Here is a 15,917-nt window from a genome sequence, read left to right on the forward strand (position 1 = left end):
TCAAGCCAAGAGCTGGTTGACATCTTTGCCACCAAATTCTATCCACACTTGGGAGGAATTGGCCCTGAAATTTCTCTCCAAGTTCTTTTATCCTGCTAAGGAAGCAAGATTGAGATCAGAGATCAATAATTTCATGCAACATGACAACGAGTCTATATGTGATGTCTGGGAAAGATACAAGGACTTAATCAGAAAGTGTCCTCGTCATGGAATAGAGAAATGGATACAACTTTACAACTTCTATAATAGATTGACCAACACCAATCGTACCCTTGTTGATGTTGCATCTGGTGGAGCTTTCATGAGGAAGAGTGCAAATGAGGCATATGCTTTGCTAGAGGAGATGGCCTGAACAATCAAAAGTAGCCACCTGAAAGAAGTCAAGCAAAGAATGTAGCTGGTATATAAGAAGTGGATGCCATCACCAAACTAACAACCCAAGTGGAAGCATTGACAAAGATGATGACAACCCAAGTTAATTAGACTCAAGTGGTTTGTGAACTATGTGGTGGGCCTCACACCTATGAAACTTGCCAAGTAGATGTCAACAATCTTCCAATGGAGCAAGCTCAGGCCATTGGATATTCAAAAGATGATCCTTATCCCTACCCTGATGGACGTCGTCAGTATCATGATCCATAGCTATCGAGTTATAATCATCAAGGCTTCATCAACTAGAGATATAGGCCACCATTCCAAAAGAGTACTCAACAACCTGCCCAACAACAGAACAATAGTGGAGGATCTAACATTCAAGCAAATCTATTGCTCCAATTCATGATGGAGACTAGAGCTTCCATTAAAACCTTATTAGAGAACCAAGTGGGACAGTTAACTGCTCATATGGCCAACCAAAATTAAAATTAATAAGATAATTTGCCTAGTACTGCAAAGGTTAAATCAAAAGAACAGTGTCAAGAAATTTTCTTGAGAAGTGGAAAAGAATATGAGGGGACAAGGGTTGAGCAACAAGTAGTTAAAGAGAAGTAGGATCGACAGACATAGGCTGAAATAGATAAGAAGCAAGTTGAAGAGAAAGTTACTGATGACATGTCGGGTATTGAAGATACATTGCCTATAAGCACTGAGCACCATATAAAAATTACTTATCCTCAAAGGCTCCGCGAGAATAAGCTGGACAAATAATTTTTCAAAATTCTTGAAATATTGAAGAAGATGGACATCAATGTTCCATTCACGGAGGCCTTGGAACAAATGGCAACTTATTTAATGTTCATGAAAGATATTTTATCCAAGAAAAAGAATTTGGAAGAATTTGAAATGGTGCCACTTATTGAGGAGTGCAGTGCAATCCTGCAAAAGAAACTACCACCCAAGCTTAAAGATCTAGGTAGTTTTTATATTCCATGCTTAATGGGGGTTCGGTGAAAATGAAAACTCTATGTGATCTAGAGGCTAGTATCAACCTGATGCCTTTGTCAGTATTTTAAAAATTAAGATTGGAAGAAGTCAAGCCTACAACAGTTGTTGCGGCTGTAGTTCTACTTGCACCCCCCCCCCCCCCACTTTTTCAATGCGTGTACGCCTCCCTTAACCTTTTTCATGCATCCAACTGAAGCTACAAGTATTTCATGAAACACCATGAATTAACTCTTGAGATTCGATAGACGATGGATTGCGTAAAGCAAAGATCACCTCCAACTTGGAGAGTGAGGACCCACACTTAGCCAAATAATAATCTATGGAGAATGACATTGTGAGACGCCAATGGACTTGGGGAAGGTATGGGGGACCACTGTAAGCATGCCATATACTCCCTAAGCCATCGCACTCAAAAATCAATGTAATCAAAGGGTAGTACTGTTGGAATTTATTTTACCAGGATCTTAGATCTACTCACAAGTATGTTGTTTAACACCCTAAATATGAACTTTCTAAAACGATAATTAAACACATATAAAGTTAAGAAAACCTTACATTGATGGCAGCGGAATAATGTCTCCTTCCACTCAGATCTCTAACCCTTGTATCCTTTTTGTCGCAGAGTATTATCAAGATCTGAGCCCGAATGTCCTTCTCTTTGTGTGTGATCCTTCACAGTCTTCCAATCTATAATTGAGGTACCACTTGTTGTGTGTGGGCACTACTCTATCACTAAGGTTCGAAATTGAGAAGAGGAAAAGAGAGAGGAATAGGGTTGGCTATAGAGAGAGAAGTGGAAGGCTCAGTTTTTCTGAAAAGGCAATCTCTGATTTTCTAACCAAAAGGCATATGTTGAACTGAGCCATCACTTTCTATTTATAGGCAATTACTAGGTTTAGGTTAGCAATTATTTTGCATTAAAATAATGAAAATATCAGCTGAAAATATCTGCTTAAGTGGCCAGCCACAGGTGTTATTGGGCCCCACTTGGATTTTGCAGTTTTTCATAATTTTATTTCTATTTTCTCAAAAACGCCAATTTTCTAATTCTAACCTTTTAAATGTCAAAACTAATTATTTAATAACTAAAATAGATTATTAAATAATATTGTCATTTAATATAATTATTAATTAGACATATAGAGTCTCTTAATTAATAAATAAACCTAGAATCTCTTTTCTTTACAATTTCACCCCTGCTTAGTGAAAATTCACAAATTAGACATAGTCTAACTTTAGAATTAAAATTGATTAATTACAAATCAATTATTGAGTCTTACAAGCAGTATAGTCTCAACTAGAATGGGGACCATGGATCTATATGCTGAGCTTCCAATAAGTGAACCGAATTTACTAAGTAAATCCCTACTTATTAATTCCTCGTTGAATCCACTCTTAGAACTTAGAATTGCACTCTCAGACTTATATAGAGCATATTATATGTTCCACGATATAGATATGCTATCTCATTTAACCATTGTTATAATCTTATTGTGATCAAAGATCCTCTATATAGATGATTTACATCGAGATGGGATAATTTTACCGTTTTCACCCCTCAACGTATTTGGCCCCTTAAAACACTTAGCTACCTGTAAATGATGTTTTAGTGATCTAAGAAATAGTCACTTAAACAAGAGCTCATCCATTTACTTCTATTTAGCTAATCTCGAAGGGAATCATCACTTGATTTCTATACACCAGTAGAAACTATAGATTCCATATTTATGTTCAGCACTCCCACTCAATCATACTGTCATGTTCCCAAAATATACGTATCACTCTGACCCAAAAGTAGGCTTAATTAATAAATCAAAGAACATGAATAGTACTCATGAGTTGAGCCTTGTTAGGATATTTTTAGTATTAAATTTAGGTTAATTTTAGCACATTTTTCGGTTAAGTTTAAATTATGTTTGGAGCAGTTTTACGCTTTTATCTTTTAATTTTACAGATTTAAAATAGATGAAGAGTTGGAAAATACCAGTAGAAAAAGGATAAAACATCGCATAAAAATATCCCGGGGGAAAAGATCAAATTCGGATTCGGAAAAAAAAGATAAAAGCATGTGGAAGTTGGGTACAGAGAACCACACGGGCCGCGTCATGGTATTAGCATGCCACGGCCCGCCTACATGGAAAAAGTCGAAGGAGCCCCTCACTTGGCCACACGGGCCACGGCATGGGTTTAGCATGCCGCGGCCCGCCTCTTTGTCAACAGAGAAAAAATATCTGGCGTGAGGTTTCCCAAAAAAAAATCAAATTCGAATGGAATTTAAACATGTGCGGTTTTCCATCTTTTTAGGACCTGGATGCCTATATAAAGAGCAGAAGAGAGTTGATTTCAGCAAGCAATTTCAGAGAGAAAAAAAGTGAGAGTTCAGATACAGAGTAGAGAGATCAACTGCAATACTGGAGACATACTGCTCAAGGTTTTCAGCATTCTTCTTTTCTTCTTTTCTCTATTTTTCATCTCTTTTCTATCAGTTAATATGTGTATTTGTGCTTCAATGAACATGAGTAACTAAACACTTTATTAGGGTTAGATGGATATTGTTTTTATTGAATATGGCCTAATATGATTATTTTCCTAATATTAATTCCTATGCAATAGCAGGTTTACTAAGGTAATTTATAGTCTTCTCATATATATAAACCTCAATTACATGTAAACTTTCTACTCTCGTAATAAATTTAACATGCAACAGGCATTAAACACAGAAACCCTATAAGCTATCTAAACCATATAGGTACTCTCGTCCTATATCGAAATTCAGTTCTATTCTACTATAGCATATTTGACACTCACTTCTCAGATCTCGCATCAAAATCATAAACAGTTAGCATATCAAGATTTAGATTCTTTTAATCTTAAGATCAACTACTAATATTGACTTGGAAAGATACAACGGTAAGTTTATAATATCTTAACTAAGTTCAATATCGGTCCAGTCCAATGTATACTCCATACATTCGAAACTAGTATACTTTACTAATGTCCTGGAAAGAACATAACACTTACTCCAAAGTACACATCATCGCTGATTATCACATCACTGTATATCCAAAACACTGATGAAACAGGGATTTAGTCTTTTGAATCATATAATCACAATCACATTCCACTGTGTTGACAATACTGTAATTGTGAATAAACATATGATCTGGACTTAACAGATTTTGTGTATAAACATAATAAACATATTAAACCATAAGCATGTAAAATTCATGCAAACATAAATCACTTCAAATTTCTTGTATTGATAACTAATCAGATTGTAATGGGTTTTATTTAGGGCACAAAACCCAACAAACTCCCACTTGCACTAAAATAAAACAAATTGTGCAATTTAATCAATCTGTTGTCTTGATCTTCAGATCAAGTGTAGTATATTTGAATCCACCCAAACTTCTGGAAACAAGTTCATAAATACATTTACAAAACATCCTTTACTATATGCATTACTCATCAAGGGATACTGAAATCCTTTCTGTTTAAAGTACATCTGAATAAATAGAAGACATATCTCTCATATTTTAAAATATGGAATTAAGATAATACAGCGTAGAATTTTCTTCAGTAAAATAACTTTCTAGTAATTTTAAATTTACAAAGTTATAAATCTTCTCTGGTATAGCTTGAATTATTATAGAATAACTCCTCCACCCCCAGAGTAACCACCACCTCAAAATTTTGAATGAGTTTGGGTAGATATAAGGATAACTGATATACAGTTCCTTAATATCTAACATATAGATCCCTTTCATAAATCTTTCTTGAATATCTTCTGAAAGTCCTAATTACTACCAGTTCAAATTGATGATTCTTAGCAGATTATTTCTATGTTGTGAATTAGAAATTAAAAACAATGAACACAGAATTTACAAGCTTCCTCTGCATTGGAAACGCATTCCAACCGAGTAGTGCTTGGGTTCCCTTGAACCGGGTACAGTAACTTTCACTAAACAATCAATTCAATTACAATAACCAGTTCTGATTCTTCAAATCAAACAATGTAATCTAAATTGACTTTTATACAAAGTTACCAAGTGCTTGAACAACCTCAAGCTTTGAGATCTAAACACATTTAGATCTCAAACACAAGAAACACACAGCTGAACTACCTTCAGCAAAGAATCTGAACTCCCTTCAGATCAAGCAGATTTGAACTTCATCTTCAACCTCAGGAAGATCTCTCGAACTTCAATCTGCACAAACAAGAGCAAAAACAGAAAAATATGTTGCCCTAGCAGAGCAAGAATCAAGAAGAAGATTCTAACAGAAGAGAGTTAGTTAGTGCAACGGTTCTGATCGAATTTATATACTAAAGATAATAAACCAGACTAACTAACCAACCAGCAAAGTACAGCTGGCACACCCTAACAAACTAGCAGAAAGCTGACATGGCACTAAAATGATATTAGTGAAAACAGATGCAACTAACTACAGAACAGATGTTAGAGACAACAAATACTGAACAAAAGCAATATCTAATTTGCCACACCAAACATGACACTTACAATCTCCCCCTTGGCAAATTATGATCAACGACAAACCACATTGAAATCATCAACAGTTTAGACATACGCAATACTAAAACACAGCCAGTATCCACAATATTAACACAACCCCAAAGAAAACTGTGTACAAAGTTTATATCAAAAGGTAAGAACAAAGTTTATATTCAAAAGGTAAGAACAAAGTTTATATTCAAAAGGTAAAATAACTCCCCCTCGATGATCATAATCAATCACTGCTGGAATACGAGACCAGAGGAGCACCAAGAATCCTTGAGTCACCACCATCTGGAGCAGAGACCGGAGCCACATTGGAAGTCTCCCCCTGAACAGCTGCCACATTTGAGGGCTCCCCCTGGACTACAGCAGTGTGTGACGACTCCCCCTGAATACCAGTCCCAATATCCTCGCCTTGTTGAAACCATGAATCAATCTCTTTGTCAATGCCAGCTGATGAAGAAATACCCTGAGCACCTTGAACATCAGCAGATAAAGGGACGGGAGTGGCTGCAGACATTTGAGGCTGACTTTGATCAGCAGAGGGGTCTATGGCTGCAGGAGATGGAGAGAGACCAGGAGCAGGCTGATGCTGATCAGATTCATCTGCAGAAGAGCTAGACACAATCCCCTGAGAGTGAGCAGCTGGAGAAGCTTCAGATTCCTTGAGGACATTGGCCATAGCAGTGAGAACATCAATGACCGATTTTTCAAAGCGACGTTGCCTGAGTTGATCACGAGCATAGGAGGTGGCCAGATCAGTAACTGTGGTGAGCAATTGAGATTGCCAAGGAGTGGAAGCAGCACCATCTCGAGAGGAGGACGGACCAGTTGATGCAGATGGTAAATCTTCCATAAGTGATGCCCCAACAGCAGAGACATCCATTACTGATAAGGGAAGTGGTTTGCTATGCACTGGATTGAAGGATTTACCAATGGATGGGACAGGCAGGATTTTATCTTGTTCATACACAACTGGAGAACCTCGTTTAACTATTCTGTTGATCAAGCTGGGATAAGGCAGAGTATGTTTGATACTCTTGGCAGAGGCAGAGCTCATAATCCGATCATACATAAGAGTTGGGAGATCAATACTCACACCAGTTCCCAAGGCATACAAAAATCGAGCTGTGTTGTAGTTGATCGTGGAGATATGTGAATTAGCCCACCAGTTGGACATAGCTATTTTATGGAGGACTCTGTAAAATTCTGAAAGTACAGTGACAGGTAACTCCTTCCCATTCCAAACAAAATTAGGATTGCCAGTAATCTCAGCTCCTACAACCTTAAACTCTGGTTTATATTCATCATTAAATGTGGGATGGGTGATGGTTTTGATTTTCAGGACACAACTAATGGTGGAGGGAGCAAACCGAAACCTATTACCTCTAATATAAGCTAGATAAAGAAACTGACTCTTCCTATTGAGAATGCTTTCATCAAGGTTGGCATAAAACTCTCTCACCAGATTCTCATTTGGGGGTTGGAGATGAGTAACAGACAATGACCACCCACGAGACTCAATTAACTCCTTAATTCTAGGAAAATGCTTGAGCTTAACACGGTATTCAGGCCACAATGGGCGACGACATACATTTTCTTGAAATCTAAGCAGTTTATCATTAGAGTAAAATGGTGCATTGGACAGGTTTTGCTCAGACACACTAGGTTCAGGAATTTTGAATTTCTTAGGCACTGACGAAGGAGTAGCATCAGAGGAAACATGTTTCCTTTTTGGGTGAGACTTTGGCAGAGGGGGCGGAGACGAGTCAGACTCAGTGGGAGGCAGGGGTGAAGTGGTGGATGAGGGTGGAGCCTTAGTCGAGGCAAATGGAATTGACATTGACCTAGTAAACCTTCGTGGAAGACTTACAGAGGAAGAAGGCTTACCTGGGATTGGTGTGCATGGAGGCGATTCTGACCTAGTGGGGGACGAGTGGGGTTGCACCGGTGGGGAGAGAGACGACGAGCCATCGCCAGTTAACGCAGACGTTTTCACGAGACGCCCAGCCTTTTTGCCAATTGTTGCACAGCCAATACACCCCAGAAACAGTAAAACCCACAGAGAAGTTGAACTGAGCTTAAGAAGATGAATAGTTTGAGTTGACAAGTTTGGTGAAATCAAATGATGGTAAAAATAGATATTTATTACCATTTATTGAAAAAGACCAAAATCCCCTGATCATTATATAGAATGAAGCCCAAGCCCATTAACAATAGAACAAAAAACAACAGCCCAAACTCGAGATAGGCAATACGTACCAAAAAAAAAACGACAGGGAGGAAAAATTGTGAAAATTACCACATGTGAAAACAGACACTCAATTTTTTTAAAAAATATAGCTCTTCAGAAACAAACACCAATGCTTTGAGAGACAATCTGTAGAAGGACACCTACACAGGACAACAGCACTTAGAGCACAGGTAAGTTAGTCAATAAGATTTGAGAACAACAGGGATCAATATCATATGCATGAGAGGATAACAATTGACATATGAGCAAGGATGAATCACCCAACTACCATTTGTGTGTGTAGTGACCTCATGTGAAGCACCAAGAAGTTGATCAAGGCACTTCACTCATCTCAAATAAGACACTCAAAAGAGAAGAGAGAGGACTGTCCCCAGTTTTTTTGTTTGTTTTTTTTTTTTTAAAAGTTCTTTCCCTTTTTCTAATGATTGATAGACACACACTCTCTGGGTTTTTCCAACCAGTTGAGGCTTTCACTCTTTCAGGGAGATGTAGCCGTCATCCTTTAAATTTTTCTCTGAGAGTGACTCGAAAAGGAGCAAACTTTCCTAGGCACTCAAAGGTACAAGGATAGCTCTTCCCATTTCATCCAAGAAAGGTAGCCTTTGCAACTGGGGTAGTGAATGATTCTTCCCTAGACACAGCCAATTAATAATCCAAACACCATGTGAACTCCCTAGACTTAGAATATTGACCAACTTACCATAGCCAGAGGCAGTTGCCTCGTGTAAGATGCAACTTCCACAAGATCAGATGGTGCAAACTCCAATGGAGTTGCGAAGATGAGCAAAGGTGTGAGCATCCAGAGCCTTGGTGAATAAATCAGCAAGTTGAGCACCTGTAGACACATGAGTAATAGTCAACAATTTAGATTCAACCATATGTCGAATGAAATGATAACGTATGTCTATATGTTTTGTACGTGAGTGCTGAACTGGGTTTTTGGAAATGTTAATGGCACTTGTACTATCACAATAGAGGACCAATGAGTTCTGTGGAAACCCATAATCAGTAACCATTTTATTAAGCCAGATCAGTTGAGTACAACAGCTTCCAGCTGCGATATACTCAACTTCTGCAGTGGAGAGGGAAATGGAGTTTTGTTTTTTGCTTAACCATGACACAAGGTTATTTCCCAAGTAAAAACACCCCCCCCGACGTAGTTTTCCTATCATCTAAGCTCCCAGCCCAATCGGAGTCACTGTATCCAACAATGGACATGTTGGTATCTCTGGAGTACCACAAGCCAAACTCTGAAGTTCCAGATAGGTATTTAAAGATACGCTTAACAGCAGACAGATGAGACTGTTTGGGATTAGCTTGATAACGAGCACACAAGCCTACACTAAAGCAAATGTCAGGTCTACTGGCTGTCAAATATAGAAGACTACCTATCATGCCTCTATATAGTGTGGGATCAACAGACTCACCAGACTCGTCTCTGCTAAGTTTGGTAGTAGTACTTAAGGGAGTAGGGGCATGTTTAGTGTGATCTAAGCCAAACTTCTCAAGCATTTTTCTAACATATTTGGATTGTGAGATAAAAATACCTTGATCAGTTTGCTTAATCTGTAAACCTAAAAAGAAACTCAGATCCCCTATAAGACTCATTTCGAATTCACTAGTCATGAGATCAACAAATTTGACAACTTCCTTTTCACAAGTAGACCCAAAAATGATGTCATCAACATAAATTTGAGCTACAAAAATACCTGGTTGCAAGAGCTTAATAAAAAGAGTGTTATCAGCAGTACCTCTGGCAAACCCATTTGCAAGAAGGAAGGAGGTTAACCTGTCATACCAAGCTCTAGGAGCTTGTTTAAGCCCATATAGAGCTTTCTTGAGTTTATAGACATGGTCTGGGAACTTCGGGTCCTCAAATCCTTTGGGCTGTTTCACATAGACCTCCTCCTGTAGGACTCCATTGAGAAAGGCACTTTTGACATCCATTTGGTGAAGTTTGAATTTCAGGAAACATGCCACAGCTAACAGTAACCGGATAGACTCAAGTCTAGCCACGGGGGCAAAAGTTTCTTCAAAATCAACCCCTTCCACTTGATTGTAGCCTTGAGCAACTAACCTGGCCTTATTTCGAACCACTGTCCCGAACTCATCAGATTTGTTCTTGAAGAGCCATTTGGTGCCTATAATGTTTACTCCATCAGGTTTAGGAACTAGGATCCACACTCGGTTTCTTTTGAACTGCCCCATTTCATCCTGCATTGCATTGTTCCAGAATTCATCCAGAAGAGCCTCAGTTACATTTTGAGGTTCTACCAGAGACACATAGCAAGCAAATGCAATAACATTTAGCACCTTGCGACGAGTGACCATAGTGGCATTTGGGTCCCCAATGACAATTGTGGGAGGATGAGCTTTTTGAATCCACAACGGGGGACCCTTCTTATATAATCGAGAGTGAGGTGAGGACACTGCATCCTTGCTGATGGGCTGAGGTGCAGAGATGGCTTCATCTCCCATAGAATCAACAGATGAGGTACCATCATTCTCAGATGAGACTGGTTGGTTGTCAGATGGTGTTATCTCTGGTGTTTCTTGATTAAGTGTAACCAGAGGGAGTGATGGGATACATGGGATACATGGGTCATGGGAATCTTCCTCTCCAGATCCAGACCCATTGTCTGACACCTCCAAGTCGTCAAACTTTACATTCATTGATTCCATGACTGTAAAAGTTCGTTTGTTGTACACCCTATACGCACGGCTGTTAGTTGAGTATCCAAGGAAAATTCCTTCATCACTCCGAGCATCAAATTTTCCGAGATGATCACGATCATTGAGTATGTAACAGGTACACCCAAATATATGTACATGGCTCAGATTAGGAGTCTTGCCTTTCCACAGTTCGTAAGGAGTTTGAGATGCACCAGTTCTCAAATGAACTCGATTACAGATATAACATGCAGTATTCACAGCTTCGGCCCAAAACCAGATAGCCACACCCTTTGCACACAGCATGACCCGAGCCATCTCCTGAAGAGTTCTATTTTTGCGTTCCACGATCCCATTCTGCTGTGGAGTCTTAGGTGCAGAGAACTCATGGCTAATACCCATTTTATTACAGAATTGAGCAAATATGTCGTTTTCAAATTCCTTCCCATGATCGCTTCTGACCCGATAAATCTTGCCAATGGCGACACCCTTTTCATTTTGCAGCTGCAGACAAAGAGAGGAGAAGGCTCCAAAGGTATCTGACTTTTCTTTAAGGAAGTTTACCCAAGTGTATCTTGAGAAGTCATCTACACACACCATCACATACCGTTTCCCCGCAATGCTTGCAGTTTGCATTGGACCCATTAGATCAACATGAACTAATTCCAGTACTTTGGAAGTAAGTAGGGCATTTATAGGAGGATGAGAGGACTTAATTTGTTTACCTTCTTTGGCGGGGACCACACACCCTATCTCTTCCCAATCTGAATTCAGGGATCCCACGGACAGCTTTGATGGAGACAATCTTCTTCAAGTCTCTGTAGTTTAGATGTCCCAGTCTGTAGTGCCATAAATCAGGTTTATCCAAGAACACCCTGTGACATTTCACTTGATTGGTCAGAACATAGCAGTGATCAGCCGTTCTGTTCCCTGTGAGAACTGTTTTCCCTTCAGATGAGACTAAGCATTGTGTCTTGGTGAAGTTCACATCATAGTTAGCATCACATAGTTGACTGATGCTAATTAAGTTTGCTTTCAGTCCTTTCACGAATAGCACGCCTGTCAGAGAGAAGACATCGAAGAGATCTAGATCACCCTGCCCCATAATCTCCCCTTTATTTCCATCACCAAAGGTGACAAAACCTTCTTTGGATGAATGAAAGTTCTTAAGATCATTGCAGGAACCTGTCATGTGTCGTGAGCATCCACTATCAAAGTACCAGCAGTTATCTTTCATAGCTGACAGGGAGGTATGAGCAACAAGAGCCAGATTTTCACGTTTGGATTTCCTCTTCTTCTTAGTTCCTTGTTGAGGGGCAAAAGGGAAGTTACCGTGGCCAGATTTCCTATTGATAAGGTTTGTCAAGTAAGTTCGGAGTTTGTAACATCTTGGCCTGATGTGTCCTCTTTTATTGCAGAAGTGACACGTTGGAACAAATCGATCAACCTGTTTGTCTCTTGATTTTTCACTCATAGGACCTCTTTTGACAGAGTTGGGCTTAGATTCATCAGGTTTTATCTCTGGTTGATCATCCTTGATGGTAGTAGAGGCAGACACAAACTTTATTTTATCACCAGAGGATGAAGCTGAGTTATCTTCAATAGTCAAATCATTCCCTTGATTGTATAACAGTTTGTATCCAATAGATGTTCTGTCTCCATACGGCTTCTGATTTTGGAGAGCTTGATTCAGTGCAGCAGTGCCCGAGGGAACATGAGAAAGGGATTGCTTTGCTCTCACAAGTTCAGAAGTCAATTTGTATATCTCACTGTCTTTGGAACACAACTCCAATGTCATCTTCTTGAGCTTATCTTCTAGTTCACATTTACTATCATCAAGAGCTTTGTTCAGATCCTGTAGTTCCTTCACTCTCTTAGCCATATAGCCCCATTGTGCAAACATTTCCTCATAAGCCTTATTTTTCTCATCAACTGTTGATTCAGAATCAGACAAAGAGTCATCTCCCTTAACTTCTTCAGGGACAGATTCCCTGACCATAAATGCCATTACAGACTTATCATCCTTCGATTCATCACTAGCCTCTTCTTCTTCACTATCACTCCATGTGACAGCCAAGGCCTTCTTTTTCTTAAGTGTATTTGCACATTCTGCCTGTATGTGACCAAAACCTGAGCATTCGTGACACTGAATCCCTTTTCCTTTCTTTTCTGATTGTTGGGATTGTCGGTTAGGACCAGGGAAGTTCCTTCCAGCAGAATTTTCCTTATTACCAGGATTAGGTTTCTTGAAGTTCTTTTTTAAGAATCGGGCATAATTCTTTGCCAGAAGGGCCAGATTCGCATCTGTAAAAGATTCAGACAAATCAACTTCCTTAGAGTTTTCTTCCTTATGGATGAAAGCAACTCCCATTTCGATCTTCTCCTTCTCAGAACTCTTGGTTTTCTTCCCTTTCTCCCATCTCTCAAGAGTTAACTCATAATTTTGGAGTGACCCAATCAATTCGTCTAGATCAAGTGTTTCAATATCTCTGCTTTCTTCAATAGACGTTACTTTGGACATGAATCTTTTTGGAAGAACACCTAGTAGCTTTCTCACCAATTTCTTGTTGGAGTAAGTTTTGCCAAGAGCATAGGATTCATTGGAAATGTCACACAGCTTAGCATGAAATTCTGAGACGGATTCATCTTCCTCCATTGACAGATTCTCAAAGGATTTAGCTAGAGATCGAAGTCGAGCCTTTTTAACAGCATCAGTTCCCTCATTCTTGATTTTCAGCTTTTCCCAAGCATCTTTGGCAACTTCACAGTTCGAGATAACTTTCAGTTGATTAGTCGAGACAGCATTGAAGAGGGCATGAAGAGCTTTGGAATTGAAATTAGCTCGTTCCATTTCGTCAGTAGTCCATTCACTGGATTTCTTGATCTTGTCCCCTTCCTCGTCAGTAACAGTAGGAGGTGACCAACCTTCGGCAACTGCCATCCAGACTCGTTCATCCACAGCCTTCAAGAAAGCTCTCATCTTTGTCTTCCAATAGGGGTAGTTAGAACCTTCCAGCATGGGGGGTCTGGAAGTTGATCCTCCTTCTCTGAACATTTCCATTTCAGGTAGATCTGCACACACTCAGCAAAGAACTTTGTTGCACAACGAGATGAGACTCGTGGTGGGTTAGTTTTCCAGAAAATTACAGAATAAAGATTGACAGAGAAACTTAAGGATGTGCAGACAATAGGACAAATCCAAGATCGCAATTTCTTTACTTGAAAAAGTTAGATCTGATACCAAATGAAAGTCCTAATTACTACCAGTTCAAATTGATGATTCTTAGCAGATTATTTCTATGTTGTGAATTAGAAATTAAAAACAATGAACACAGAATTTACAAGCTTCCTCTGCATTGGAAACGCATTCCAACCGAGTAGTGCTTGGGTTCCCTTGAACCGGGTACAGTAACTTTCACTAAACAATCAATTCAATTACAATAACCAGTTCTGATTCTTCAAATCAAACAATGTAATCTAAATTGACTTTTATACAAAGTTACCAAGTGCTTGAACAACCTCAAGCTTTGAGATCTAAACACATTTAGATCTCAAACACAAGAAACACACAGCTGAACTACCTTCAGCAAAGAATCTGAACTCCCTTCAGATCAAGCAGATTTGAACTTCATCTTCAACCTCAGGAAGATCTCTCGAACTTCAATCTGCACAAACAAGAGCAAAAACAGAAAAATATGTTGCCCTAGCAGAGCAAGAATCAAGAAGAAGATTCTAACAGAAGAGAGTTAGTTAGTGCAACGGTTCTGATCGAATTTATATACTAAAGATAATAAACCAGACTAACTAACCAACCAGCAAAGTACAGCTGGCACACCCTAACAAACTAGCAGAAAGCTGACATGGCACTAAAATGATATTAGTGAAAACAGATGCAACTAACTACAGAACAGATGTTAGAGACAACAAATACTGAACAAAAGCAATATCTAATTTGCCACACCAAACATGACACTTACATCTTCTAACGTTCCTTATTTGATTACATCTCAGATAGCTCCCACTCAATATCAAATGTTTGATTAAATAATACTTTTAACCTCTTATTGCTTGGAGAGTTATCTAGTTGTGACTTATTATATTAGTCTGAAACTATAAGTTTCTTTTTAGACTAAATCATCAACATAGCAGACTAGTATTTGAAGTGAAAAATACTTGCTAGAGATTAAGTAATCAAAATTAAGATACCATAAAATGTTATGAGGATTAAGAAATCTTGGCTCAAGTCATTCGAATAGACTGTGCTATAATTCTTTTATCTTATTCTCATAATTCTGATAAGTTATTTCTATCCACATGAATGGTTAGATTTGCTTTTCAGTAGTGTTCTTAAGTTTCTATCACAAGTGTCAACCAAATGAAGATGGGTAAAGAATTTTAAAATTCTCCCACTCAATTAAGGTAGTGTGATACATTATCAAAGAACTTTTATACGTATCATTATTTACTACAACAGTAAAACTAAATTGGAACATACAATCAAGAACAAGGATTTATATTGATAATAGCTAATTCATTATATTACTTCCATGCATAAAGAAAATATGTGTTACATAGGGTATTGTGGATAAATTCCACTCCTAAGTATATAGAGATTATGATCCACCCCTAAAGGTTATAAAGATCATGATTCTCTAAGTGTTATAGAGATTATGTGGAGTTGAATACAATCCAGAGCTCATTAGATATAAAAGATCGTTGAACTGCATAGTTTTCTTAACTTTTCTCCACCCCTATCAGATCAAAAGATCCTTTTATTAAACAAATTCTCAATAATTGTATTAGAATTAACAATTATTTATAAACATAGAAATAATTTCTAGTGTTTATTTAATATAACTCTATGAAGAGTTGTAAATATGATAGAATTTGTACCAATAATAAGAACACTTACACATACAAACATATCAATATAATTTGGTAATTGTGGTTTAAGATAAAGTAAATGAAGTTCAATCTCATAAATTGTAATTTATTTGTAATAGAAAATAAAATTTATTATTAATAATAAAAAAATGTATTGCAACATTATGAGAAAAACACGGATAAAAACCCCAAACTAAAATTCGAAATGCAAA

At 38.2% G+C, this 15,917-nt stretch overlaps 1 protein-coding gene and 1 non-coding gene across 2 annotated transcripts; both read right to left on the reverse strand.

Moving 5' to 3' along the window:
- Positions 1 to 106: 106 nt before the first annotated feature.
- Positions 107 to 213, reverse strand: LOC115724320 (small nucleolar RNA R71). Its single transcript, XR_004013117.2, has one exon. It is a non-coding gene; the product is annotated as a small nucleolar RNA R71 (small nucleolar RNA).
- Positions 214 to 11,542: 11,329 nt separating this feature from the next.
- LOC133031514 (uncharacterized) lies at positions 11,543 to 13,882 on the reverse strand. The gene has a single exon (XM_061105032.1). It carries the CDS (start codon positions 13,880 to 13,882, stop codon positions 11,543 to 11,545), a length of 2,340 nt encoding a protein of 779 aa, XP_060961015.1.
- Positions 13,883 to 15,917: the final 2,035 nt, after the last annotated feature.

The sequence above is a fragment of the Cannabis sativa genome, chromosome 9, assembly GCF_029168945.1.
Source record: "Cannabis sativa cultivar Pink pepper isolate KNU-18-1 chromosome 9, ASM2916894v1, whole genome shotgun sequence".
NCBI lineage: Eukaryota > Viridiplantae > Streptophyta > Magnoliopsida > Rosales > Cannabaceae > Cannabis > Cannabis sativa.

Bases quoted from the DNA above. Each gene is read 5' to 3' on its own strand.
- LOC133031514 (XM_061105032.1), bottom strand. From the start codon at position 13,882: ATGGAAATGTTCAGAGAAGGAGGATCAACTTCCAGACCCCCCATGCTG.